Source organism: Bactrocera neohumeralis, chromosome 4 (assembly GCF_024586455.1).
Source record: "Bactrocera neohumeralis isolate Rockhampton chromosome 4, APGP_CSIRO_Bneo_wtdbg2-racon-allhic-juicebox.fasta_v2, whole genome shotgun sequence".
Taxonomy (NCBI): domain Eukaryota; kingdom Metazoa; phylum Arthropoda; class Insecta; order Diptera; family Tephritidae; genus Bactrocera; species Bactrocera neohumeralis.
The window spans coordinates 21741119-21768094 of record NC_065921.1 but is presented as its reverse complement, the minus strand read 5'-3'; the positions used below and the strand labels follow the sequence as shown (position 1 = coordinate 21768094).

Genomic DNA, 26976 nt, shown 5'->3' with positions numbered 1-26976 from the left:
GGCAAAAGCTTGGCTTGATAAGAAGTTTCCGGACACTGTCCCAGAAATATCATCCATCAAAGATTGAAATACTAAGTGTAAACGTGGTGAAATCAGCACCGAAGACGATGAACGCCCAAACGAGGTTGTTACCGACGGAAACATAAGAAAGTCCACAAAAAAATTTTGGCTAACCACAAAGTGAAGTTGATCGAGATAGCAGGCACTCTAAAGACCTCAACTGAACGGGTACATTTTATCATTTACGAGTATTTGGGTATGAGAAAGCTCTATGCAAAGTGGGTGACGCGCGAGCTCACTTTTGACCAAAAAAAACTACGAGTTGATGATTCCAAGCCTTGCTTGGAGCTGTTCAAGCGTAACAAATAGTTTTTGCGTTGATATGTGACAATGGATCAAACAGGGCTCCATCACTTCACACCAAAGTCCAATCAACAGTCATCCAAAATATTTGGATATATAAATAAATATGCCCACGTATGTTTTTCATGACATTTGAATCACTCTGTAAAAAACTAAGCAAATAAAGCTGGATTAAAGTTACCGAAAAAAAAATAATTTTTATGAATAATGTACCAAATTCTTCGTTTGTGTGACATATGGATAAACTTACAAGTAATTTATAGAACGAGCGATTTTCTGTGGTTAAAAAAGTGAGTCCTAACATTTTCATAGAATTGGATATAAAAAAGTGCTCCAAAATGCCTGAAATATTTATAAAAGCATTGCTTACGATCGATTCACTGTAAGTAAAAAATTTATTTGTGAGTATTAAGAGATTTTCTAAGAAGACCAGAAAGGTCTGAATAGCAAACCTTATTCGGAATACCACAGTGAGTCAGTAACCGCTGAGAACTTAATAGTATTACTAATCAAGAGTGTTGGAGGACTGTTGAATCAAGACTAAAGGAGCTGCAGATAAAATAGGCATTTCGTTTTTTACTTTACTTTTAAATTTTTAGTAAGATTTGGACTAAAGATGTCTAAGTGCAAATTTTTTTCCAAAACGCAACAGTTCAGGTCATAAAAATGTAATATGTAGTCTACATAAAAAAAAACCGTCATTTGCTAGTAAGAATTACAACTGAGGACGCCTCATGAGCATTTTTCAATACCATATATCAGTTGTATTGCTTTGAAGGGCTCAACAAACAGTTTTATACTCTTGCAACATGTTGCTACAGAGCATAATAGTTTTGTTCAGCTAACTGAGCTTAAACTAATAGAGGTACATATGGGGTTATGTATGTAAGTATATATAAGTGATCAGGATGATAAGACGAAATGACTTTCGATCCGTCCGTCTGTCCGCCCAAGCTGTAACTTGAGTGCAAATTAAGATGGCTTGATGAAACTACACATGTTTTTTGGCAAAAAAGTAAGGACAATTTCGTAGATGGGCGTAATCGGAGCACTTCCACGCTTACAAAATGATATTAATCGAAAACGAATAAAGTACTGTGAATAAGCCGTAAATTAAGATACAGAATAAATTTTGCACAATTAATCACCTTAGGGGGGCTTTGAAAATCTTTGAGAAGTGGACGTAGCTTTTCCGCGAATAAGTTTAACGTATATACATATCTTCCAAAACAATAACAGTACATCATCCAAATTTACATATGACCGATTTTTTCCACCCTTCTTACGACAGTGTGAAACTAGGTGAAATCAGGTGAAAACACACATCTCGGGTCTTACTCGACCGATTCAACCCAATTCGGTACGTAATATGTGATAATAATATTCATAGTGAGAAAATAGGCGAAATCAGAAAAAAAAACCACGCCTACTCCTATAAAACACAATTTTAAGTTCTTTTTGATTATGTTACTTTCCAATACAAATCTAGAACCAATCAATGGTGCCGGTTAAAACTTTTCTCAAATAGTGCACTCAACTTCCCTTAACGCCTAACATAAAGATTTTCGAACTTTCCGTTGACTTTGCTCATAGCAGAAGGAGAAAATAGTAAGATTTTATTCATAATTTTAAAATTCTTAATTTATTCTTCAAAATCTTTATCATCCCGTTCAAAGTTATCCCCCTTGACCTTAATACACTTGTGCCAACGATTTTTTCAATCCTCGAAACAGTTGTTAAAGTCAATTTCGGGAATACCCTTCAATGCGCGTAGGGATTCACGTTCAATGTCTTCAATTGACTCAAAACGGTTTCTTCGGAACGGGCGTTTGAGTTTGCTGAATAGCCAGAAGTCCCATCGAGCTAAATCAGTCGAATACGGTGGTTGCGGCACGATATTAATTGAAAATTTGGCGAAAAACTCAATAAGAAGCCTATAATTCCGGCCTCTTAAGAATAGCTTCGCACAAACGACGCATAACACCCAAATATTATTTGTTGATGACAGTTTGGTCGGTCGAAAAGTCTTCGGAGTGCACCATATCTCGATAATCGAAGAAAACTGTCAACATCACCATGATTTTTAACCTGCTTTGACATGGTTTTTTCGGTTTCGGCCACCAGTAACCAATAATAATACGTTTTATGACATCCTGCTAGTCGGGATGTACAGTTTCGTAGAAGTTAACACAATGCTATTTTTCGAAAAAAGTAAGTGATTTTGGAACTAATCGTGCTTTCACTTTTCTCAGGCCCAAATGATCTTTCAAAATCGATACCAGTAAGATATCTGACTATTAATCGTTTTTTATTGACATCTTGATCATCAGTTGATGTTGATGGTCGTCCTTGACGTAGTTTGTCGTCAACGCGTTCTGAACCCTCTTTGAATAATTTATAATAATCAAAAACATTAGCTCGCAACAAATAATTATCACCGAAGGCCTTTTCCGAAATTCTGAACATTTTCGTTTTAGAAATTTGATTTCGCGCACAAAATTTAATGGAACTTCTTTGTTGAATAAGTTCACTCAACGTAAATATCGCCGAATGCACTTTATGTACTTCAGAAAGACAGGCGCATACTGAACACTAAGGATTTAAAGTGGCATTTGACACAGTTGCCTCTGACAGTGATACCAACCTAGGCAAAAAATATTTCGAGCAATGGGTTCTCGTGCAAAATTTAAATTATAAAGTCTTACTATATTTTGCCCACAGCAGAATATCGACCAAGCTAGTTTAATATAAGGTTTAACAACACCTATGTATTAGTATTGCGCCCGCTTTGATACTTCCGAGTTGTAAGTATATAAAATATTCGGTTACACCCGAACTTAGCTCTTCCTTATTTGCTTTTCAGTGTACATATTTAAAAATCTTTCAAGTCCCTTTTAAAGCACATGTCGTATATACTTATACATACATATGTATGTGTAGTATTTGTAAACACTTAAACTTAATTTTTGCAAATCTCTAAAATATGGATCTGAATTAGTGTTTTCCAATGACAAGTGCAAAACTTACACAGAATGGCACTAAACTGCACATTAGCTGAAAATATGTTAGGCCATACATATGTATGTATGTACATACTTATGTATATACTTATAGAGAAACAAAGTTTATTTATTTTAATTTGTATTGTTTTGCCACACTTGTCGCCAACTATGTACATATGTATGTATGTGTGTATATAAGCATGAACATTGGATTATCAACAGTTTAGCCGGCTAAACAGACATACAATTGAGCGAATTACTCACCGATTTTGCACCGATACACCGAACATCGAGCGTCTAGCGGCAATATCGGTTGCCCGCAAAGGCCTATCGCATTTCGAGGTGAAGAGCAGCAAGCGGTTGCAGCTCCACAGAAGCTGAGGTGCCGAACTCCGCCAGCATTGTTTACAAGCCAAAGGTGTTTAAATGTAGTTTATGCAAAAAATACGCGCGCCACGATACAACCAAACATAATATGTAAATATGTAGGTGAATATTTTTGCGTATGTGTTTGTTGTAGAAGCCGATGGATTTAAGCCCGAAAAATATACGTTGCCGATATGTCAAGGCGTTTAATTAATTTAACCGCGAGTTATCAACTTCATGACGAAGGAATTTGCACTAAAATGCTGGCGGTTATACAACAATGCACCAACAATAACAACAACAAGCGAACTTGTATGAAGTGTGTGACTGACTGAAAACGATCATATTTCGTCGTTCACATGTGCGCGATAATTCTGCCAGGCAGCGCAACGCGACGCGACGCTGAGCTTAAGCCAATATTTCAGAGGGAATACAATTTGACGACAGTGGTCGTGCAATCCAGTAGGAAAGAAGTTCTGTTGGCGAGAAGACGCCTCAAACAGCTAGTGGCGGTTTTTTATTTGAACAAAAAGCGAACTTAAAAAATTTTTAACAGCGCGTTTACTAAAAGAAAGTGAAATGGTAATTGTAAAAAATAAAAAATTATTGTTCATTAAAGTTAGCTAAATTGCAAATTTACTCCACTAGGCGAGAGTGTTGTTCATATTGTGCGGTGCTTTGCTTTTGAATTTCGCCTTGACGCAAGATTTCGAACCAGCTCCCTTGGAGTCGGGTGTGGTGTTGGAGCCGGATGGGGACCTGGTTTCGGAGCCGGAAGACGGCCTGGTTTGGGATCCGGAGACGGAATCGGAACAGGAGCCAGAGATAATAGAAACAACTACGTTGAAAGCGACCACTGAGCCACCCACAACAACAACTACGAGTGAATCCATTACAGATCCACCAACAACTACAACCATTACAACAACAAAAGAAACACCCACCATCACAGCGCCTCCCATAACAACTGAGGGCCTTCCCGCCACAACCGTTGTTATAACAGAGGAGACCATAACGCCCACAACAACAACAGCAAGCCCTCCGCCTACCACGCCAAAAGAAGAACCAATAACAACGCCTACAACGAATATCGACTACACAACAACCACCACCACCACAACAACAACAACAACTCCTAAACCTTTCCCCTTTATTCCAACAACCACCACCACGATAACCCCAGTGATCACAACCACAACAACAACTCCTAAACCTTTCACATTTGTTCCAACAACTCCTAAACCTTTCCCCTTTATTCCAACAACCACCACCACGATAACCCCAGTGATCACAACCAAACCAACAGGCTACCCTCCGTATCGTCCAGGCAAACCATGGACTCAGCCACCAAAGCCCAGCTATCCACAAAGTGGCTGCTATTACCGCTCGCAACGTAGTTCACCGCATCTGCAGTGGAAATGTGGCTGTAAGTAGCAAAGTCCAAATTCTTCTAACTTTTCTTATATTATTTTTTTGTATGCATTCATACGAAAATCTCTGCGTTATTACCATATGAGTGAGTACATATGAGTATGAAAAACCAAATATGGAAATTATTCTTAGCTTTTGAATTCTCAAAATTTTCTTGACAAGATTCAGTCGGAATACGAAGTTGTGTATCTAGTATGTGCTTGTGTGCGTACTTATTATTGATATTTTAAGATGAATCATCAAACTAGTCGGCATAATACTAAATTTGGCTGAAAACTAACTAGTTCGAAAAGGCCTAGTTTCGTACCAATTTCCAAAATACCTGAAGTCAATATAATAAGTTTGCCACAAAGTTTATAAGGAAACGTCGGAGATTTTATAAAATAAATACATAAATGATCAGCGTGACGAGGTGAGTCAATTTACGCAAGTCTGTCTGTTCGTATACGAGTTGTGTTAAAAAAAAAAAACGGGAAATTTTATTTTTTCCAAAACACAATTAATTCATTTGTGCTTCAAAATAATCCCCATTCATTTTGTTTGTGCGCTTATCCCAGCGCTTCTTCCAATTCTCGAAACACTTCTCAAACTCGATTTTTGAGATAGCCCGTGGCTCTTTCGGCGATTTTCATCTATCTTGTAAAACTAGTGCCCGTTAAAATTCTCCTTATTTTATTGGGAATAGTCACACGGAGCTATGCCTTCCAAATATGGAGACCCGGGCATTATTGTTTTTCAAACCCTTCAATAACAAGCAATGAAGTGTGAGCTTTTAAGGAGTTACATGAGTTTCCTCGGGTAAAAGAAAAACAGCCTTTTTTCAACAATTTTTTTCTCATATAAAAAATTAAATATTTTATAAGAAATGTTTATTGATACAAATATATACCATTAACAAAGAAATTCTGAAATTGTTGGAAAAAAATATTTTAAACGCGGCCTTTGCGACACCATTTCCGGTGACCTCACGGAAAAAAGATGCGCCCGTATTGGCTGTATAACTTATTACAGCATCATCTAAAGTGAAAAAGTACGTCTTAAAATTGAAACCTTAACTTAGAATTTGGACGAAGGAAAAAAAATTGAAAATTAGATTTTTCAAATTTTAAAATTTGAGTGAAAACTTCGTAACATTTTTTTCTTCAAATAATTGTAATCGAAAAAAAGAAAATCCTTCGTCCAAGTCTTTAGGATTTGTATCCCGAAGACCTGGGTAAAATTTCATGAGAATCGGTTAAGTAGTTCTCGAGAAATCTTGCCAACCAACTTCAAAAACACACTTTCGAGAAAAACGCGTTTAAAGACGGCGCACTTAGCCTAGCTAGCTTCGAGCGCACAAGTTCTCAGGGCTGTATCTCCGAAACTATTACTCGGATCATAAATGAAAATTTTGGACAACATTCTAGAGGTGTTGTAGAATTTTATAAGTTAATAAAAAATACGAATTCGTTAAAAGCCGTAAACCCATGTAACCCCAACAATCAAAAATTGCCGAGCTCATAAAAACACGTCTAATCTTAACATCTGCTATAGACAATATAAGCAATAAATATAAGTAGCTGAAAATGTTATCGCACTTAAGGGCATGCCATATATCAACACAAAGAAAACTTTTGGCAAATGAACTCCAAAAAACACGCGAGCTATTGAAATTATTATTATCTAAACACACCTGGTATATATGAAAATACGTACGTAAGGATCATCTATTACGGATCACTTTAGAATATAGCGGCCATACAAACTGAATGATCCAAATTTAGCTCTTTTATAAGATTTTTCTATAAGCAAAAATGAATAGTCGATTGATTTGTTGTGCGCTCAGTGTCAAATAGAAGAGATAAATGCTTTAAGGAATTTAGGGACCATTTTTGTAAAGCGGTAAATTTTTTATATAGAATCTATGGAACGACAGATTTTTTCAAGTGTAATAGCTGAAAACAACATATGTGACCTGGTCTACGAAAAGGGAGCTAACGTGCGAAAACTAGTTTTCTGGGAAATACCGTTATCTCGTTATTTCTCCGTTCACCGTTATTTCTCGTTATCTCATTAATTTTGACATCTAAGCCCCCTTTCCGTAGACCAGGTCACATATGCATTTTTTTATCTGATAATAAGTAAAAAGGGAAAACTTTAACCTTCCATTTACAATTAAAAGATCACACTTGAAGAGAATTTCTTAGATGTGCCTAAAAAAGCTATTTCCAGGATACCATTCGAAAAGAAAAATATTCAATTTTTTTTTACACACCCTAATATTTTTTATGTACTTTTTGGTAAATTAAGGTCAGTAAGCAAATATTATACAAATTTCTCATGAATTCATTGAATTTCTTAGAAAGTCATAACATTTAAAATATAATATTTACATTGAACTGGATCAAAACATTTATACACACAAACTTTCTACTGAAATGCTGCCATTTTTATACATCTCGCTGATTCTTATCACCAATAAAAATATATGGACAAAAAAATTAAACGCTTGGCGAGAGATTCTAAGGTATTTTTTTAATTCGAAACCAAAATTCTCAAAATGAGAAGATTTATAGAAACAAACAGAGCATTTTAAATACAGAGGTGGCATAAATGTTAATTAACATATAGTACATACATAACAGAATACAGAAAAATTATATGGAAATATGTTTCAACATTCCGCCTTATCATCGCTATAAATATTTAATTGCCTTTTGTGTCCCTGCTATGCTAAAAACAATCTGTTACCCCCTCAACTGTTTATATGTAACACATGTTGTAACATGCAACAAAGCTTTAGAACTGTCATGTCTACATAAAATATACTTAACAGCATGCTATACCCAGTCTATTAGAGCAAATTAATCACGCGTTAGCGCATCTGCGATAATATGCTAGTTGATTTTTGAAAAGTGCTCCATGTCGTTTCAATTATTTTACAACTCATATTACTTTCAAAACATTAATTGGATCATTAAATCGATTGGCAGCCCTGACAATGGCTCAGTAGAGTCTAATACAAAGGCATTTGTATACTCTCGCAACCTGTTGATGCAGAGTATTACAGTTTTGTTCATCTAACGATTGTATATACATATAATGTAAAACTAAACGGATCAGGATGACGAGAATGGTTAAAATCCAGGTGACAGTCTGTCTGTCCATCCATCCGTTCAAGCCGTAACTTGAGTAAAAATTGAGATATATTGATGAAAGTTCCTTAGTACAAAAAAAAAGTAGGAGTTCGTAATCGGATCACTGCCACGCCCACAAATTGCCATTAACCAAAAACCTATAAAGTGATATAATTAAGCACTAAATGAAGATATTAAACTCATATTTGGCACAGGGAATCGCAATGGCAAGGGGCACTTATGGGCAAAAAATTTTGAAAAAGTGAGCGTGGCAGCGCCCTCTAATAAATTTGATGTACACATCCCCTAAACTACGAAAGCTACAACCAAAACACTGTAAAAATGGAAGAAATCGGAAGATAAGGCCGTTCACTCTTCATATAACGGTACTATTCAAAACTACTAAAATATAATAAACAATACAATAAATCACTAACTAATTACGTCAGAGATATTAATATCTACCTCCGAGTTGATATGAGAGGACTTTAGTATGAAAATTGGACGATGGGCGTGGCACCGCCCACTTTTTGGTGAAATCACATACCTCGGGACCCGACAGACCGATTTAGACTAAATTTAGTATGTGGCATTCTTCTTACATTCTCATGTCACATTGTGAAAATGGACAAAATCGGATAACAACCAGGCCTACTTCCCATATAGCACAATTTTAGATTACATTTGATTCCTTCACTTTCCAGTACAAAAATCAAGAAACAATTAATAAAACGGGATACAACTTTGCACGAATAATGCCTTTAGAGTATGCCACCTTATGGCTAAAAATTTTCCAAATCCAACAAAAACTGCTCGAGGTATAGGTACCGAACATGTGAACCCCAGTGTCTATAGTTCACTTTTGATCGAAAATATCAGTCAATGTGTGAGAAATGTAATTGAAATTCAGACAGAATCCTTTCTTGACAAAAATCATTATGTGTATCAAAAATGGATTCAATCCGGTCAATACTTCCCTGAGCCCCCGTATACCTGATATAAAGATTTTCGATTTTCCAGTTAACTTTTTGCTGGATATATCGGTCAATATTTAATTGTTCTTAAAGGAAATGACAGCGTTTTACTCATACCAGTGTATCTGTGTGCTTAAAATAGAAAATTTGGGCGAAAACTTAACCTAATATCAGGATTTTTTTAATTCCGCCTGACTTGGCTCCATATAACTGGTGATTGTATGTGAGGTATCTTAATGAAACCCAGGGAACATTTTTTTAGTATGTGACATGTTAAAAAGTATGTGGTATTATCAAAAATAGATAAAATTAGGCCGATACTATCCCACCTCCCATATACAACATATAATCATTTTCGTCGGAATAAGTCGGTCAGTATAAGTTAGATAGTATATGTATATATGAAATTGCTTAGATTCCGATCCTCCCGTGTTTGACGATTTAAGTACATCTTAAGGAGGTTTTACATCCCTGGCGTTGATTCTTACTAGTTGTAAGAGTATAACATGTTCGGTTACACCCGAACTTAGCACTTCCCTATTTGTTTTTTTTATACTCTCGCAACAAAGTTGCTAAGGATAGTATTATAGTTTTGTTCACATCACGGTTGTTTGTAAGTCCTATAACTAAAAGAGTCAGATATAGGGTTATATATACCAAAGTGATCAGGGTGACGAGGAGAGTTGAAATCCGGATGTCTGTCTGTCCGTCCGTCCGTGTAAGCTGTAACTTGAGTAAAAATTGAGATATCATGATGAACACGTATTTCTTGGCTCCATAAGAAGGTTAAGTTCGAAGATGGACAAAATCAACCCACTGCCACGCCCGCAAAATGGCGAAAACCGAAAACCTATAAAGTGTCATAACTAAGCCATAAATAAAGATATTAAAGTGAAATTTGGCACAAAGGATCGCATTAGGGAGGGGCATATTGGCACGTAATTTTTTTGGAAAAATGGGCGTAGCCCCGGCCCCTACTAAGTTTTTTGTACATATCTCGGAAACTACTATAGCTATGTCAACCAAACTCTACACAGTCGTTATCTTCAGGCATTTCCATATACAGTTCAAAAATGGAAGAAATCGGATAATAACCACGCCCACCTCCCATACAAAGGTTATGTTGAAAATCACTAAAAGTGCGTTAACCGACTAAAAAAAAACGTCTGAAACACAAAATTTTACGGAAGAAATGCCAAAAAGAAGCTGCACCCAGGCTTTTTTTTTAAATTGAAAATGGGCGTGGCGTCGCCCACTTATAGACGAAAAACCATATCTCAGGAACTACTTGACCGATTTCAATGAAATTCGGTATATAATATTTTCTTAACACCCTGATGACATGTACGAAATATGGGTGAAATCGGTTCACAACCACGCCTTCTTCCAATATAACGCTATTTTGAATTCCATCTGATGCCTTCTCTGTATAATATTATATAGTATATGTACATTAGGAACCAATGATGATAGCGGAATAAAACTTCACACAAATACGGTATTTGAAAAATATGTAAATGACGGATAATGAAATCTCGATTATCACTTTATCATGCGAGAGTATAAAATGTTCGGTGACACCCGAACTTAGCCCTTCCTTACTTGTTTTTTATTAATATTATTCCCTTGTTCTCACTCCACAGATTGGCAATATGTAACGTATCAGCAATGCTATCGTTGTTGCAACTACAATGTCAGCTACGCCACTTGCAACAAAGTCAATCGTACCTACTGCACACAAACGCAACAACAAAAGTTCAAAAATACGAATGCATACAGCAATTATTGGCTGTACTTCTAATGGACAGATGCATGGACCCGTTCATATATACATACATATATATAGAAATGTACGCTCTGCAATTGTAGTGGTGACTGTAAATTGTACAGTGAAAATTGAAGCAAAATAGTAAGCACGTGGAACATATTTCAGTATCGGGCATATAGCTTTTGTGTATATTTCTGTAAATTATTTTATACGATTTTTTTTTTTTCAATTTTATATGCAATGTTGTGCAATTTTTTCCATTATTTAATATTATGTATGCCTGTATTTGTTCGTCAGTTTGTAAATAAAAATTTTAAACGATTTATAGCTGAAAATAAAACTTTAATAAATATTGAATGTCAATGATTACACAATTACAAATTGCTGCGCAACCAACTCGAATTTCATTACTAATGACAATGGCACAACAACAATTAGCTACATGAGTATACATAACTACGCTTTAATTGAGATTATAGAAATTACCCAAGTGCAGGAAGCAGTCCTTGGCATGCTGTTGACACTGGCAAAAATCGGGGAAGGGCGGTGCCAATACCTCGTACATGATCTTTAGTAAGTCAATGAATTTATTCAGCGACTTTGAGTAGTCGCCGGCTTCGTAGAGACGCTTGGCGGTGCGTGTCATCAATTCGGTATCCTAAAAAATAAAAACAATAAATTAACATATCATAAAATGAAACAATAGTAATCAATAAAATGAAACAATACTAAACAATAAAATTGAAAAGCGAAACAAAAACTTTATGCATGCGCACCTGCATCACTTTGAGGCCCTTCAAAATGTTGGTGCTCTCGCCGCAAGTCACGCATTTAATCATGAAATCATTGCACGTTGCCGGCACCTCAATTATAGCCCTACACGTTTTGGGGCCATCACAGCGGAAGCGTATGATATCGGTCGGCATATGTTCGAAGGTGGGCCAATTCTCCAGACACGGATCACAGGTGCAATCGAACCAATACAGCTCTTTGAGTTGCGCCTGACGTTTCTCACGCCCTTCCTGCGTATAAATGGGACCATAATTCTCGGCGATTTGCAGACCCGCCTCAATGGGACGTATGGTGTTCACATGTATGGTAGTGCCGCGATAGTATCTGGGATATAATAAAAATATAAAATCAATTTTTTTATAAATATGGCATACATAATACACACCTCACCACACCGGGGTCACAGGAGTGATTGAAGAGCGCCAAAGTCGGATAGAGTCCACCGCCAATAAAGACCGTTTTCTCATTGCCATCGGCCTTCTTTGCATGCAATTCGGCCACTTCGTGTGTGTTGAATTGTATGAATTGCAAACTGCGCAATATTATGCCACCAATAGTGATCAGATCTTCAGGTTTAGGTGTTTCACCAAAGTAACCAGCCTCTGCTAGACACTTGGTTAGAAAGCGTGCCATAAGTGTATGCTGGAAGATATTGGAGGCTGGTCTCGATTTTTCGTGACGTACCAGATGCGAGACGCGTCTGTAGTCATCGGAAGGTAGTCTGTGGTATAAAGAGTTTATAAGTAATAATAACAGTATTCGACCTTTTGGAGTAGTGAATCGAACAAACAGTTGGTATAAATTAAATAAACTGGCATACATTGTGTAAAATATTTGACTAACGATAGCAAAATGGAGATTTATGTAATTACAAGAAACTCTCTATATCTTCTTATATAGTAATAAGAAATATAAATATATAAGTAGATCATTCTGCTCAGGCAATATGGATATTAAGAATTAGTGCTATGGATAAAGGGTTTTCTAGAGGCAAGTGAACGAATCTAAGAACCGGAAAACTATATTTATGGCTTCGGTACCAAGTTTCTACTACAATTCGCATTTGGATGACAGTTTTTTACGCCAAGCTTCTCGGCATACGACAAAATAATCTCGAGAGTAAAGGTGAAATATGTCTTTGGCAGTAAGTATCGAAAGTATATGAGACAACTATATATGAATGTCTGTCATTACAATACCAGTTAGATCTAAAGTTCCGTTGTAAATGCTAATTTCAATTGCCTGTCGATTCGGTAGTCGTATATAAGGGTTTATGGTTATGGTAATTTTTAAAAATCCAAAATTATTTGAGGTAAAATAATTGTGTATAGACGTACATAAGTATATAAAACAAATCATGCAGTACTTACTTAAGAATTTCCTCGAGCGGTAAATCCTTTTCGATATCATTTTTAATTTTCAAGTAATATTCCAAAGGCTTATTGGCAACAATACGCAAAGCCATATGGCAATTAACTGAAGCGCCGGAACGCCAAATCGTAGGCAAGAGACCACATTCGTATTTATGATACGTGGAACTGGCTTTGGATAAACACTCTTCGGAGCAGTAGAGCACATCGGCGCACTTTGGACAGACCACAGGTATAGCCGTTCTGAAAAGAAGAATTATGCACGTCAAAACGCTTTATGTTTAAGAATATATGCAAACAAAATTACCTAATAAAACAGTTATCGCAATGTGTTTTGGAGAATTTCTCCAAGAGCACCGCTACAAATGGTTTTTCCACCAATATCTCCTCGCCCACAGTAATATCGGTGGCGGCACGCGCAAAACGACCCTCCGACGGATTCTGATCGAAGCGCACATTATCGCTGAGAAACTCCTTTTCATCGGGTATCGCCATTGTCAATTTAGCTTCACCGAATTTCTGCTGCCTTGCAGCCTGTTTAGCCGTCAGAGGATCTCTTTCCAGCATTTTTATCATGGTCATGGCATCCAAGCTCAATTTGCTGCGTCGATCCGAAGGCACTTTGGCATCATCCAAAGCTGTGATGCATTTTCTACAATTAAAAAGCGTATAAATATTTGACAACAATATTTCTTTAAATGAAGACATCTCACTTGAAGGAAGCTATGGTATTGGGATAGGCTTTCTTTACCATATAGCAACGGGCCTGACGTTCGTACAGCTTGTATATGAGATCCTTTGGATAACCCAAATCGATGGAGCGCTGAACATCAATCAGGGTCTCATCATATTTCTCCATGTGAAAGAGGGTGGCGGAGCGATTAGCTAAGATGATGGCACGTTCATTCACTAAAAAGGGATCAGTTTTAGCAAAAAAAAAAGCCAGTGAACCTCTTTTGTATGACACTCACCTTTGTCCTCTGGCAATGCCATATAACTTTTGGTATAGAAAAGCATAGCTTCGAACCAATTTTTTGCTTTGAACGCCTGATTACCCTTCTCCTTGAGTTGTGCTGCAGTGTCGGCATTTTTACCAGCGAACTCCCTTTTCACTTGCAGTTGTACATCGTGCTCACGTATACCGGGAAATTGTTCGACAAATGTCAGCCGCTCGTAATCGTTGCGACATGCAGCTATCTTACCAATCTGCACATCAAAAACGTCCGACTGCGAGTTTTTCAGGTTAAGATAGTAGTCGGGGAAGAAGCCGGTTTTCTCAATCAAAGTCATTTTTACTGAAGGTACTATGAAGTGTGGTGACTTTTGATAGCAATGTTTAGCAATTTATATATAAATATTTTATGGAATATATTTTTAATCTTTCCAATATAAATAGTAGAACTTTTCTTTCACAAAACTGCAGCCAAACTGAAAATGTGGAAAATCTGCCCGTAACGTGATGTTTCAGTATCTGTAGTCGAATATATTTTTAGATTCCTTAAGAGCATTCTGTCGAAACGAAGAGAAAGGCGTCCATGCTCAGAGAAAGCTTCGCTCTCTCTTACTTACCACAGCTTCAAAAAGAATAGTAAAATTGTTTTGTTTACAAACAAAAACAGCCACGAAAACAAGATGCGGTAAGTGGTATCAGAATAAAAATCTTAAGAGTATAGAAAGAAAATGGTAAGAATTACATGTGTATCTCTAGTTTGTTTTCTTCGTATCGTCTCTACACTTTCAAGGCGGTTTGGAAGGCAAATGCGGCCGGCACAGCGAACGATATTTCGTGGTGATCACGTGTTTAAATTTTAATAAGAACTAGGAAAATTATCTAACTATAGTCGCACCTCTTGTCAAATAGATTAAAACTTGCACCATATAAAATAACGTTTTTTTTCTAGACTTTGGTTCTCAATGAGGCAATCCTTTTTTTAGTGTTGGTCTTTTTGACAGATTTATACTGAGTTTGGTCTGCCATTTCATAATGAACAGACATTCTCCGGAAACACGTTTACAAATTTTACAAATCATCGGGCCTCGGGTGATGTTTCCAATATTGGTGTGACATAATCGCTCAGCAGAGTTGCTAATTCAAGCAGAATTGGACCATTTGACACGATAATCTATAATACGCTTTCTCAGACGAAGTTACTGTTGCTGCGGTGGAACAGAGTATCGAAAAAGACCCGAATGAGACCATTCGCTATCGCACGCAACAACTGTGCCTATCCACTTTATGAAGGTGTTGAGGAAAGATCTTTCTTTGAGAGCTTACAAAATGCAACTTGTGCAAGAACGTCCTTCAAGCGCTACATCCTCAAAAAGTCACTGTTCACTGTTTGGCGTGCTTTATGAACAGAGGGTATCATTGCCTATATTTCTTCAAAAATGAAGACGAACGTAAAGTTACATTGAATGGAGAAAGCTTTACAGCCATGTTTACTTATGCAGACTTTTTGGTGCCTTAATTGGAGAGTATTGAAGTGGACGATCTTTCATTCTAACAAGACGGCGCTGCATGACACACAGCCATCGAAACAACCAATTTATTTAAAGAAACTTTTAGGGATCGCATTATCTCGCGCCTTGGGTCGGTACCTTTTATTACTTGAAAGAGAATTTTCGGCTCATCATTACCGAATTCCTGCAAAAGGTAGTAAACAATTTGCAAAACCTTTACTTTATAATAAAGCTAAAGCCTTGCCCATAACACTAAATTATATGCCTTTTATTTCATCGTGAAAGCAACATGTCCAAAAAACCCTTTATAAACCAATGTCACATATGGGAAAAAAAGTTCGGTCCAATATTAACCAAAGCTCAAAGCACATGTTTCAAATATTCGAACTGCGATAATTTAGTAACTAAATATTTTTTAAAAAGCTTGAGGAATCCCTACATAAAACAGAACATCTTTGAGCACTCATACCAATTTTATAACTAATTAAGCAATTTAAGTCATTCCATTAAATTTTGAGAGTCTGCACCTCCAAAAACCGTTTTATCTATGCTTTATGGATATGCATGGAAGGATCCGATGAATCAAGCACAACCAGAGGATCTCTGTATCAGGTGTGAGAATATTTTCAGTAAGCGATAAACACAGGAATATGCATACTTGACTGGGACTCACAGTATTCTGCCTTCCTTTCCAGAAAATGGTTTTCACAACTGTGGGAACTGGAGAATCTGGGCTGTTTTTTTTGACATTTTTTTTCATAGAAATTTTTATTCTACAATAGAACTTTTTTCACATATCACGAGGTATACTGTGGAGTGTATAAACAAATTTATTTCGGAATTTTTTGATGACATCTATCGGAGAAATGGCTGGGTGAATGAGATGCGTTTTTTCACTGGTGTACACAATTTCTCATGTTTGGATGAAACACAAAATCCCAATTTATTCTTAAAAAGTACGTTAATGGTTATCGCCCCTACTAAAATCATGAAAAAATTATGATAAATAAAAAAGTTAGTAACGTTTTTTTAAATTTTTTTTCATGTTTTTTTACATAAATTTTGTCATAACATTGTCAATAAATTATAAAAAATTATGAATCTAGTAGGGACGATAGCCAGGCGTTTTGTGAACATTAAAAAAAAAAAAAAGTTAAGCAAATCGGTTGAGTAGTTCGATCGGAATCATGTCCGCCAGTTTGAAAAACGCGTTTAAAGTTGTAGGTGTGCATTCCGAGCGCTCCGAATGCCGAGCGGTATTATTATTTTTGGTCCTTTTTCGAAACCTTCCAATGGTAAAGTGGGTTTCTACATTAATTCTAAGGGTATAAGGAACAGAAAGTGCAAAACAAAATTTAAAAAAGATTACCCTACTGACCCCTTAATTGTAACTAACTTGCCGTAAATCTAGCCAACTAAGAACAAACTTTTACTTTTCGAAAGTTTGGAAGACCAATCCTTGACGTTCTAAGAAACTTAATACTGAAAATGGTTGTAATCTGAACACACAAATGTGTTTTGTAAATATTACTATGAGGTTATACCGGTAACTACGGAAACAAGAATTCGGGGGCTTATCTGATCATCTCAATAAAAAGCAACATTTTATAAATACTAGCGCGCTCTATTGGACAGTTTCGGTAAACATGTTGCCTAGGCGACATCTAGCGTACGCAACTCGTTAGCAGAAAACGAAAGGTTGAAATCTTCGAAAAGTAGTCTGTCCGCTAAAAAGTGTTGCGAATATACTTAAAAGCGCTCAAAAGGGAATTTTTGTTTTCGTGCAAGAGGTAGAGTAATAATTTTTGTAAAGAATTAGTGTTTAAAATTTGAAAAAAAAAGTTTTGAATAAAATATTAAATAATATTTTCGATTGAAAATGTTTTTAAGTTGAATGCTAACGTATTAATTAATTATTAGTTATTTATTTCTTTTAAACCCCTATAAAATATTCTTAAAACGATGAAAATGTTAAAAATTGAATTATATTAATATACATTTCAATATACTTTTGATACAGTTAGGGCCGTTTTCTCAATGTCTGGATAGCAGTCATCTCACAGTAAATTTGTTGTTAAAAAATGGTTCTGTGCGGAAAGAAAAAGTTTTGGTTAAGTTAACTAATACTTAACTGATAGATCGCTGCTATTTAGACATTGTGGAAACGGTCCTTACTATTTAAAGTAAACTTTGACCTCGTAAGCATCATATTAAGCTCATAGAACTTTTATTACTTATAAGTCATACAGGCATATGGTACACCCAAACTCACATATGTACATATATAACTAATAATATGTATGTGCTTATATTGATGCTCACTTTCGATAAGCGAAGCACAGTGACTCATATTTGACTTTCACCTACTAATAACAACAACTAGAAGCTTTCAAAATCTTTAATTAAACTTCTTCCAGCTCTTGCGAAATTTCTATTTTAGGCCACAGTGAGATAATTTTTGGCGCCAACACTCATACACGCACACACATGTACTATATTCTTCACCATATGTCGCGTTGCTAATTTGGCGCCATCAGCCCCAAGCGCCTCTTTAGCTCAGTGGCAGAGCACTGGTCTTGTAAACCAGGGGTCGTGAGTTCAATCCTCACAGGAGGCATAGACAAATACAACAGCATTTTTTATGAGCTGCTTATTTTATATACAACACAAGTGTACTGTATGTACATATGTATGTACATATTTGTGGAAATTATGGGTTATGAAGAGTTGAAGGGTTATGCTTAAAAAGAAAATAATTAAAAAAATGTACTTGTGCAAGGGAAATTAATTGTTCTATTCTAAAAAATAATTCTAAAAATATAATTCCTTCCATACTATGTAAGTTGGACTAACAACTGTCAGCGTTTGATTAACTGACTGCGATCTTCCCACTTCTAATTTGCAGAAAATAAAATTCAAAAAATAAATACTTTTAGTTCTTTATAAAATATGTAAATACATACATATATGGGTCCATTACATTAAGTGGTAAATTTTACTTCGATATCTTTTGATGCTAATGCATACTCCATTCGATATGAGTCACCTACCTACCACCCTATCCCTCCAAACACATCTCATATGCAGACACTTTGATTTATGCTTATTATTACCGCACGCATTTTAATATTTTTCGCGATTTCTGCAAAAAACCCTCTTCTCTTGTACTGCGCACTTAGCAACCCTTCTGCTTTACAACAATGTAAAGGCGAAAATCATTTTAAGGGGTTGCAAACTTTTAGATTAATTACGCGCATTTTGACTTTTGAATAATAAATTGAAAATCTCGTTAATGAGGCTATTATTTGGCAAAGGGTTTAGCATTACTGGGCAGGTAAGAATCAGAATAAAAAGTCCATAAATAATATTGAAATGAAAAGACTATTGTTGAAATGGCATTCGTAGTCAATATTTTGTGCCATATTAAACATGCATACATACACACATATATGTAAATAGTATGGATCAAAAACACTATTAGATCAAAAAAGTAAACAAATTTACTTATATCAATGCCTCCTGTGAGGATTGAACTCACGACCCCTGGTTTACAAGACCAGTGCTCTGCCACTGAGCTAAAGAGGCTCACAACTTTCGCAAAAAATATTTTTCTCAATATTTTCAAATTTTAGCAAATAAAAGTGTAGCTTAGAATATAAATTTAGCAAATAAACGAAAAGCTAGACAACTGTTTATCAAAATTCATTAAATAAAAAACATTGTGATGGTTTGATAACGCCAAAAACATATGTTTCGTTTGGAAGCATAAAACGAAATGTTGAAGATATGAAGTGAGGGAGAATTACTATTAGTATTTTCCACAGTCGTTTGGGTGTGGAGAAACACATCAATATCCTAAGAAAAATACAGTTATTTTCCTAAATTCAAACAGTAAGTGTACAGAGTAGAGGAATCATAATATTAGGCAATTTATGTAGTTCCGAAATTGACAATTTTTTAATTGCAAGTAGGTTAGGTTAGATGACTGATCAAAGATCACATTTGGACTACTATATAATACGTAATCCTTTGTGAGGCCATAGAAAAGAAGAACTTCTGTGTTCGAAATTCTAAATTAGCTAAACGCTTAGTAGCCAATACAAATTTTGCACAGGCGTTTAATTTAAGTTTTGATCTCTCAAACGCGTGGCAAACAAGAAGGAAGTGTTGAGTTGTTTCTACCTCATCTTCTTCCATACCATAGCATTACTGTGTGGACGTCAATAGGGCAATGGCCTGTTAAGAGCCCCACAACAAGGGATCTCTTGCCATCGATCTTAGTAATTACACGTAAAAAATAAATATTTTAAATGTTATTTGATGAAAAATTGTTCCATATTTTTTTTTTTTTTTTAATTGAGAGCAGTTACTTAAGTTTTGGTGCCGGTGATACAAATTTGTTAGTGACGTTTAACTTTGCCCTATATTACCGTATAAAACAAGTGTAAGCCCTTCTCCCATTATAGCGGTAGAAAGCGGTAGAAATTCCCTATTAGTTTCAGAAAACTCGTTTGAAATCTTGGCCGGGCTTACAGCTGTATATGTACTGGTTAAGTGAACGTGATAGCCGTGGCAACTTTCCGTACCTTTATTCCTTTGCAACCTGTGGCTGCAGAGTATTATATTGGGTCGTCGAAAAAGTTTTTTCGTATTTTGTCAGTAGATGTCGTGTGTAGATGTGTTGCAGTCGTATATCTCCAGTGCTACCAATCACATTGTGTCATACAATATAGTGTTGGAAAGGTGAGATTTTAAGCTTCAAAATTCGGGGAAAGATGCACCTCGCTCTGGTCGACCTATCGTTGAAAAAGTCGATGAAATGAGTGACCAGGACCGTCACATAAGCAGGCATGACATTGCTAAGCATTTAAAAAAGGCTGGATATAGAAAGAAGCTCTATGTTTGGGTACCACATGAATGTGAAATCTGTGAAAAATTTGATGGACCGAATTAACATCTACGATTCTTTGCTGAAAAGAAATGAAATCGAACCATTTCTAAAGCGAACAGTAGCAGGAGACGAAATCGGACACCCACACCCATACTTCCCATATAACACATTGTTTAACGCCACTTGATTTTTTAACTTTCCAGTATGCAAATAAAGGACCATATAATATAACGGGATACAACTTTGCTAGAATAATGCCTTTAGTGATTGCCATCTTATGACCGAAAATTGTTCAAATCTAACCAAAACTGTTCAAGACCCTAGGTACCGAATATGTAAACCCCGGTTCCTATAGTTGACTTTTGATCGAAAATAGCGGTTAATGTGTGGGATATATAACTGAAATTAAGGGATGATCCTTCTCTTATAATGGTATATCTGTATGTCAAAAATGGGTTGAATCTTACCAATACTTCCCTTAGCCCCCCAAAAAGTGTTCCATAAAAGCAATCGATTCCTATCGTTCCGTTTAATTGACAGCTATATTCTATAGTGGTCTGATATTGGCTGTTCCGAAAAATAAGCAGTATGTAGAGAGGAAAAGAACGCATGCAAAATTTCAGGTCGATATCTCAAAACTGCTATGGGACTTGTTCACGTATACATACGTATAGAAATAGAGGGACATGACTAGATCGACTCAGCTCGTTATTTTATAGGGACTGGGTTTTACAAACTTCGTGGCAAACTAAATAAACCCTGTTCACAGTATGAATAAAAATCGATCAGTATTGTGAGGTGTTTTTTTTAGACATGTGGTGCTCAAAACCAAAGAAAACGCTCATAATTTGATATAATGGTCCAGATTGAGCTTTATTATAAAGACAAGGGTTTGCCTTTATGTTTTAAAAAGAATTCCGGGCAAGTGACCGCTGTGGCTACCTCAAATAAATTCCAGCCAAGTCAACCACTTTCTCTTTCAAAGCTTCAATCAGCTCGTGCTTAACTGCGTAGAGAAGCAAATTCGCATAAACTCACAAGAAATAGTCAAGCTGTGTTAAATCACACGATCTTGAAGGCCATGCCACGGCCCACGTTTAGAGATAATGCACTCACCCTTAAATAAATTGAATGTTTTCTTGGGTGTATGCCATTTAGCGCTGGCTTGTTGGAACCAAAGGTCGTGCACATCAACATCCTACAATTCAGTCACGAAAAAGTAATCCATTATGGCTCTATAGCGTTCGCCATTGACTGTAATTTAATGGGTGGCTTCATTTTTGAAGAAATATGGAACAATGATTCCCTCTGCTTACAGAGCTCGAAAATTCTACGAAAAAATGCGGCGACTAACAGAAGGTTTTAAGGCCGGTGCATACTTTTGTAGAACCCCCAGAGGTGTTATAGTAACCGATGTCCAGAGCATACTAAAATTATGCATGGAACCCTTATACTGCTGAATGGCAGTGAATGCATAACCGCAGAAGATGGCGAACCCGATTCCCCAATCGATAACGATAAAGCGGACGACATTGACATAGTTCAGCGTTTTGAAAGACAGCGTCTACGCTGGCTAGGTCATGCCGTCCGAATGGACGAAAACACTCCAGCTTTGAAAGTATTCGACGCAATACCCTCCGGGAAGGTAGAGGAAGAGAAGGATCTCCACTACGACACTTGGAAAGACTAGGTGCAGAAAGACCTGGTTTCGCTTGAAATCTCCGATTGGCGACGAAACATTGGCACTGGAGTTTTCTTTTTCGTTAAAACCGTTATACTTTTATTAAATAAATAAACCAAATAATAAATTTAATCCCCCAAAAGCATTAATTAATTTTTTCTATATATTCTTAAAAACAAATCTTGGAAAGTTTTAATAATTTTTAGTCATATGCCTCAATTACAGTGTTGACATCAGCTCGCTTCACGCCATCAGTCTCCCAACGGGTTTGTATTTCATAAGATCCTGTGGGCAGTGGTATAAAACTGGAAAATTTATCATCGATAAAATATCGATCCAAAATAATATCGTGCTGGAAAAGTAATTGAAAGTTCGTGTTTTTGAATAAGATCGATTAAATGTTCCCAATACCTACATCATAAGGACAAGTGTGATTTGCATTACTGTGACTCTTAAGGCCCGAAAATTGGTAGAATAAGTCAGCCAAGGGATTGCGACGTTTGTTGCGAAGGAAAGCGCAAGCGTCAACCCCAAATTCATAAATCGAACGGTTGCGATAGTCATTGCGTTTCTTCAGTTGTAAAACGATCTTGTAAGAGTTTTAAATTGGTTAATATATAAAACAAAAAATAAACATAAAATAAAACTACACTTGTCAACACACCTTCACGTTATCAATAGGCAATTGCAGCAACTTTACGTAGACCGATAACTCATTGATGTTGCGTCTTACGGCTTTCAGGCGACACGTTTTGAACTTGGCAAACGATTCGTTCGTCGAAAGGCATTTTACATTTGTCATTTTAAATTTCTATAAACGTATGTGATATATATATATTTATTAAAACTGTATACAACTTATGGCGTTGGAAACTTACAGCTTCTGCACATCCAATTATTATTGCAAGCAAGAAACTCGTTTTCGAAAATATCAACATTTTGCGCACATTGGACCGACTTGAATGGCTGATGCGACTCAAATGAGTTTTAAATGGTGTTTAATGCGCATACATACATATGTATAATGTATTGATATTATCAGAAATAAATAAATGTTGTGGCCGATGATTTAAATAACCTAATAGTTCAATTAAAAGGCAATTTTTTACCAAAATATTTCAAATACCGGAACCTTTACTCATATTTGTATATACATATGTACATATGCACAGTAGCAAAGAGCTGCAATGAGTATGGTTAAGTCAGATCAAATACTCCTGCCAAAAACACAATCAAATCAACTCAGCTGACCATACACAACATTCTTGTTCGTGTCAAGTACAGATGAGCGTCAACTGATTTGATGTAACCCGAATAATCTATTGCTCCGTAATTACTATCGAGTGAACAGTATGGCCAAATGAGGAAGTTTCCCAAGAACTTGATTCAGTTTATATGGCAGCTATATGTTACAGTGGTCGGATATCGGCAGTTCCGACAAACGAGCTGCATCTTGAAGAGAAAATGACGTTTGCAAAATTTCAAAACGATATCTTAAAGACAGAGGGACTAGTTCGTATATATACAGACGGACAGACAGACAGACGGACATGGCTAAATCGACTCAGCTCAACATACTGATCATTTATATACATTATATACTTTATAGGGTCTCAGATGCTTCCTTCTGGGTGTTACAAACTTCGTGACAAACTTAATATACCCTGTTCAGGGTATAAATATACATATGTACTTCGCGTATGATCATTGAAAATCCGACATGTACATTCGTACATCAAGTACACGACCAACATAACCCGAACACTGTGGAACAATTATCGCTATTAAGTGAGCTTTTTTTATGAAAATTAAATACTAAATTTGAATGGAAAGTAAAAAAATTAAAGAATAAGAAAAAAATTAACTTAGTTTCCCCGAAGCTATAATATCTTTCACAAATAAATAGGTTTCCCATGCATTATTTTGATTGGATGGTTTGCATGGCAGCTACATATATGCTAGAGTTGTCCGATCTCAACTATATATGCTATTATATTCGGATATATAATTTCCTTTAGATATCTTGTCAAATTAAAAAGTTACCCCAACAAGGTGGATATTGATCGATTAATATCGATCAGGCAGACTGGCATCACTAAATCGACTCATCTATGTACGTAACGACTTTTCTCGCCACGAAGGTTTTAGAGGGTTTCTCAAAAAGAGTGATATGATTTCTTAAAAAAAAACACACACTAATTGTTAAGGAAATTCTAATGTTTTTTATTTAACGTGAAGTACAATCGATACAATTAAGTTCTGAATATGGCATCATTCACATGGTCTCCACTTCTTTTGCAGGAACGAATTCGATGAACCCAATTTTCGAGTACTTTATCACTAAATCAAATCGCATGTCATAAATAGCACGTTCAATATTGATATCTAAGCTTGAAGAAAGTCTGGCTCACTATTAAAGACCAATGACTTCAAGTAACCCCACAAAAAGTAGTCTAATGGTGTTAAATCACAACTACTTGGAGGCTATTTAATGCCACGATTTCTTGAAATCATCGAGCCTCCGAACTTTTCGTGCAACGCCCCGTCTTGTTGGAACCAGGTGTTGAAAAGATCAACTTTCTCCAATTGCGGTCATAAAAAGTTGGTTATCATCGATCGGTCTAACGGTATCACCAGCCTCCTTTCGAAAGAAGCACGAACCGATGTTACCAACAGACCTAAAACTTTATCAAACTATCAATTTAAGTGGTGCAATGGTTGTTAATGAATAATTTGTGAATTTTCTTCGCACTTCTACGATGAGGAGAAAATGATTTTCTTAAAATAATCGTTATCGTTTTCGAGTTGTTCCAAGGCAAAATCAGCGAATTCACGACATTTAGGGTGGTCCTATGGATTCAGGTCTTGAGTAAAAACAATTGTTTACGGATGCAAGCCTAAATACCTTCTCAAAGTACGCCAGGTTGTGGTTTGAGACAGTCCCAATTATTGAAAACGTCTTGGAATCTAAAGATTGCGGTCTTCAGCAATACTTTTTGAACGACAGCAATATTTGGATAATCGAAAAAGCCTTTTACAGCTGTTCACAAAATTAATTAAAATAATGAAGAAATTCGCTATATTTTGAAATTTTTGTATAAAAAGGGAAGAATGCCACGCAAGCCATCAATGAAATTTGTGAAGTTTACGGAGACGAGCTGTATCGGTTCGTGTAGCACAACAATGGTTCGCTCGCCTCCGTTCTGGAAATTTCGCAATTTCGATTTCGAGTGAAGAAAGTTTTACACTGATGGTAATGTGTCTAGCGGAAAAATGGAAAAAGTGGTTGACCAAAATGGTACATATTTGTTTATTCATTTATTATTATAAATATAAGAAAATAATAAGTTGATTTTGACTAGAAATGCGAAAAGACTTTTCGACTACCCAATATTTTATAGGATCTCTCTCCGACGTTTAATTCTGAGTGTTACAAACTTCGATGAAAAGTTGATATAACCTAATCAGAGTATTAAAAATTAGGTGATAATTTACATAAAACATATTCGGAGCCCAGGGACCCAATATTTAACTAGTTTAAACAAAGGACCATATTACTACAACAGAAGACTTTAATTGTTATTTAATACCAGTTGTTTTAGAATTGTCAAGCGTTAGAGAGTAGCGAATCGAACAAACTTTATCAACTTTTCAAACAGATATGTTGCAGGAATTCGTGTAATAATAGCATTTCAAAGGAAACTTTAAAATATTCAGATAATTCTGTTATGCCTCCTGTGAGGATTGAACTCACGACCCCTGGTTTACAAGACCAGTGCTCTGCCACTGAGCTAAAGAGGCGCTTAAATAAGCTTAAATTAATAGTCAAGTATGATTTGACATCAATTAAAATATTTAATCAATTAAAAAATAATTTGAAGCTCGAAGATGCTGCATTCAAGTACATAGTCTTCTCGTCAAATTTAAAAAGAAAATTTCATATGGATATGATATACTTATGATGATTGCATCTTTCTAAGTGATGAATTTGAATTTAATGATTAAGGTTTCATTATGTAGAGTGCATCTTTGCAGATAGGAAACCACCAATTGTTACAGATCTTTTTAAATATTTCCGCCAAGTAAAGAGGCGCGCTTTATTATACCGAGCTTTCATTTAACTAACTACATATAACTATGCCCTGAAGCTAACTATAAATGATCTAATAAAAGATCTTAAAGGTTTAATTGTTCTAAGGAACACCACTTAAAAAACAAAGACACGCTGTGTTATGCCTCCTGTGAGGTTTGAACTCACGACCCCTGGTTTACGAGACCAGTGCTCTACCACTGAGCTAAAGAGGCTTCCAAATACCACCCTCCCATTTTGAAAGTTTTAAGAAATTAACTTGAACTTTGAATATTAACGTTTACAGTTATATAGGTCAATAATTTTAGTGATATCTTGTACCATATGCTATGTATTTTGGGTAAATAACAGAGAAGTAGAATACTGATACTCATAATTTAGTTGAAAGCACTGTGCTTAAAATATAATAGTTTTTTATATTAGTTACTTATTAGATTTATGGTATACTGCCAATCAAATGAATGATCTAATTAGTTATAGATTACTTTTAACAAAAACTATATTGAGATTTGAAAGACTGTTAGAGTAGAATTGGTATGTTTTTTAACCAGAATGATCCAGTTTTATATAGACCTGTAGATACCGGGGGACCAACTGTTGAAGTGTGAAAATCTTTCAAATTAGAGGCATATCCATATATGGAAACCTGTCTAAAACTACAACCAAGACACA

The 26976-nt window shown here is 35.9% G+C and overlaps 3 protein-coding genes and 4 non-coding genes across 8 annotated transcripts; 2 read left to right on the top strand and 5 right to left on the bottom strand.

Annotated features, from left to right (window-relative positions):
- The first annotated feature begins 4167 nt into the window (after positions 1 to 4167).
- On the top strand, positions 4168 to 11412 carry LOC126756034 (integumentary mucin C.1-like). Of its 2 annotated transcripts, XM_050468832.1 has the most exons (4): positions 4168 to 4313; positions 4380 to 4872; positions 4945 to 5157; positions 10896 to 11412. In XM_050468832.1, exons 1-4 carry the CDS (start codon positions 4311 to 4313, stop codon positions 11051 to 11053), a joined length of 867 nt encoding a protein of 288 aa, XP_050324789.1. In that variant the 5' UTR covers positions 4168 to 4310; the 3' UTR covers positions 11054 to 11412. The 2 variants fall into 2 exon arrangements, with proteins under 2 accessions (XP_050324789.1, XP_050324787.1); XM_050468830.1 differs by having other exon boundaries at positions 4380 to 5157.
- On the bottom strand, positions 11201 to 14753 carry LOC126756027 (SET and MYND domain-containing protein 4). The gene is made up of 7 exons (XM_050468820.1): positions 14154 to 14753; positions 13896 to 14091; positions 13490 to 13834; positions 13183 to 13425; positions 12198 to 12533; positions 11797 to 12136; positions 11201 to 11678 (listed from the first exon to the last, which is right to left on the bottom strand). The coding sequence occupies exons 1-7, from the start codon at positions 14470 to 14472 to the stop codon at positions 11484 to 11486; spliced, it is 1974 nt and encodes a 657-aa protein (XP_050324777.1). The 5' UTR covers positions 14473 to 14753; the 3' UTR covers positions 11201 to 11483.
- A 3434-nt stretch (positions 14754 to 18187) lies between these two features.
- Positions 18188 to 18259, top strand: Trnat-ugu (transfer RNA threonine (anticodon UGU)). The gene has a single exon. It is a non-coding gene; the product is annotated as a tRNA-Thr (tRNA).
- An 896-nt stretch (positions 18260 to 19155) lies between these two features.
- Positions 19156 to 19227, bottom strand: Trnat-ugu (transfer RNA threonine (anticodon UGU)). Its single transcript has one exon. It is a non-coding gene; the product is annotated as a tRNA-Thr (tRNA).
- Positions 19228 to 22416: 3189 nt separating this feature from the next.
- Positions 22417 to 23152, bottom strand: LOC126754442 (uncharacterized). The gene is made up of 4 exons (XM_050466401.1): positions 23093 to 23152; positions 22879 to 23025; positions 22630 to 22803; positions 22417 to 22566 (listed from the first exon to the last, which is right to left on the bottom strand). The coding sequence occupies exons 1-4, from the start codon at positions 23150 to 23152 to the stop codon at positions 22417 to 22419; spliced, it is 531 nt and encodes a 176-aa protein (XP_050322358.1).
- A 2791-nt stretch (positions 23153 to 25943) lies between these two features.
- Trnat-ugu (transfer RNA threonine (anticodon UGU)) lies at positions 25944 to 26015 on the bottom strand. Its single transcript has one exon. It is a non-coding gene; the product is annotated as a tRNA-Thr (tRNA).
- A 432-nt stretch (positions 26016 to 26447) lies between these two features.
- Trnat-cgu (transfer RNA threonine (anticodon CGU)) lies at positions 26448 to 26519 on the bottom strand. The gene has a single exon. It is a non-coding gene; the product is annotated as a tRNA-Thr (tRNA).
- Positions 26520 to 26976: the final 457 nt, after the last annotated feature.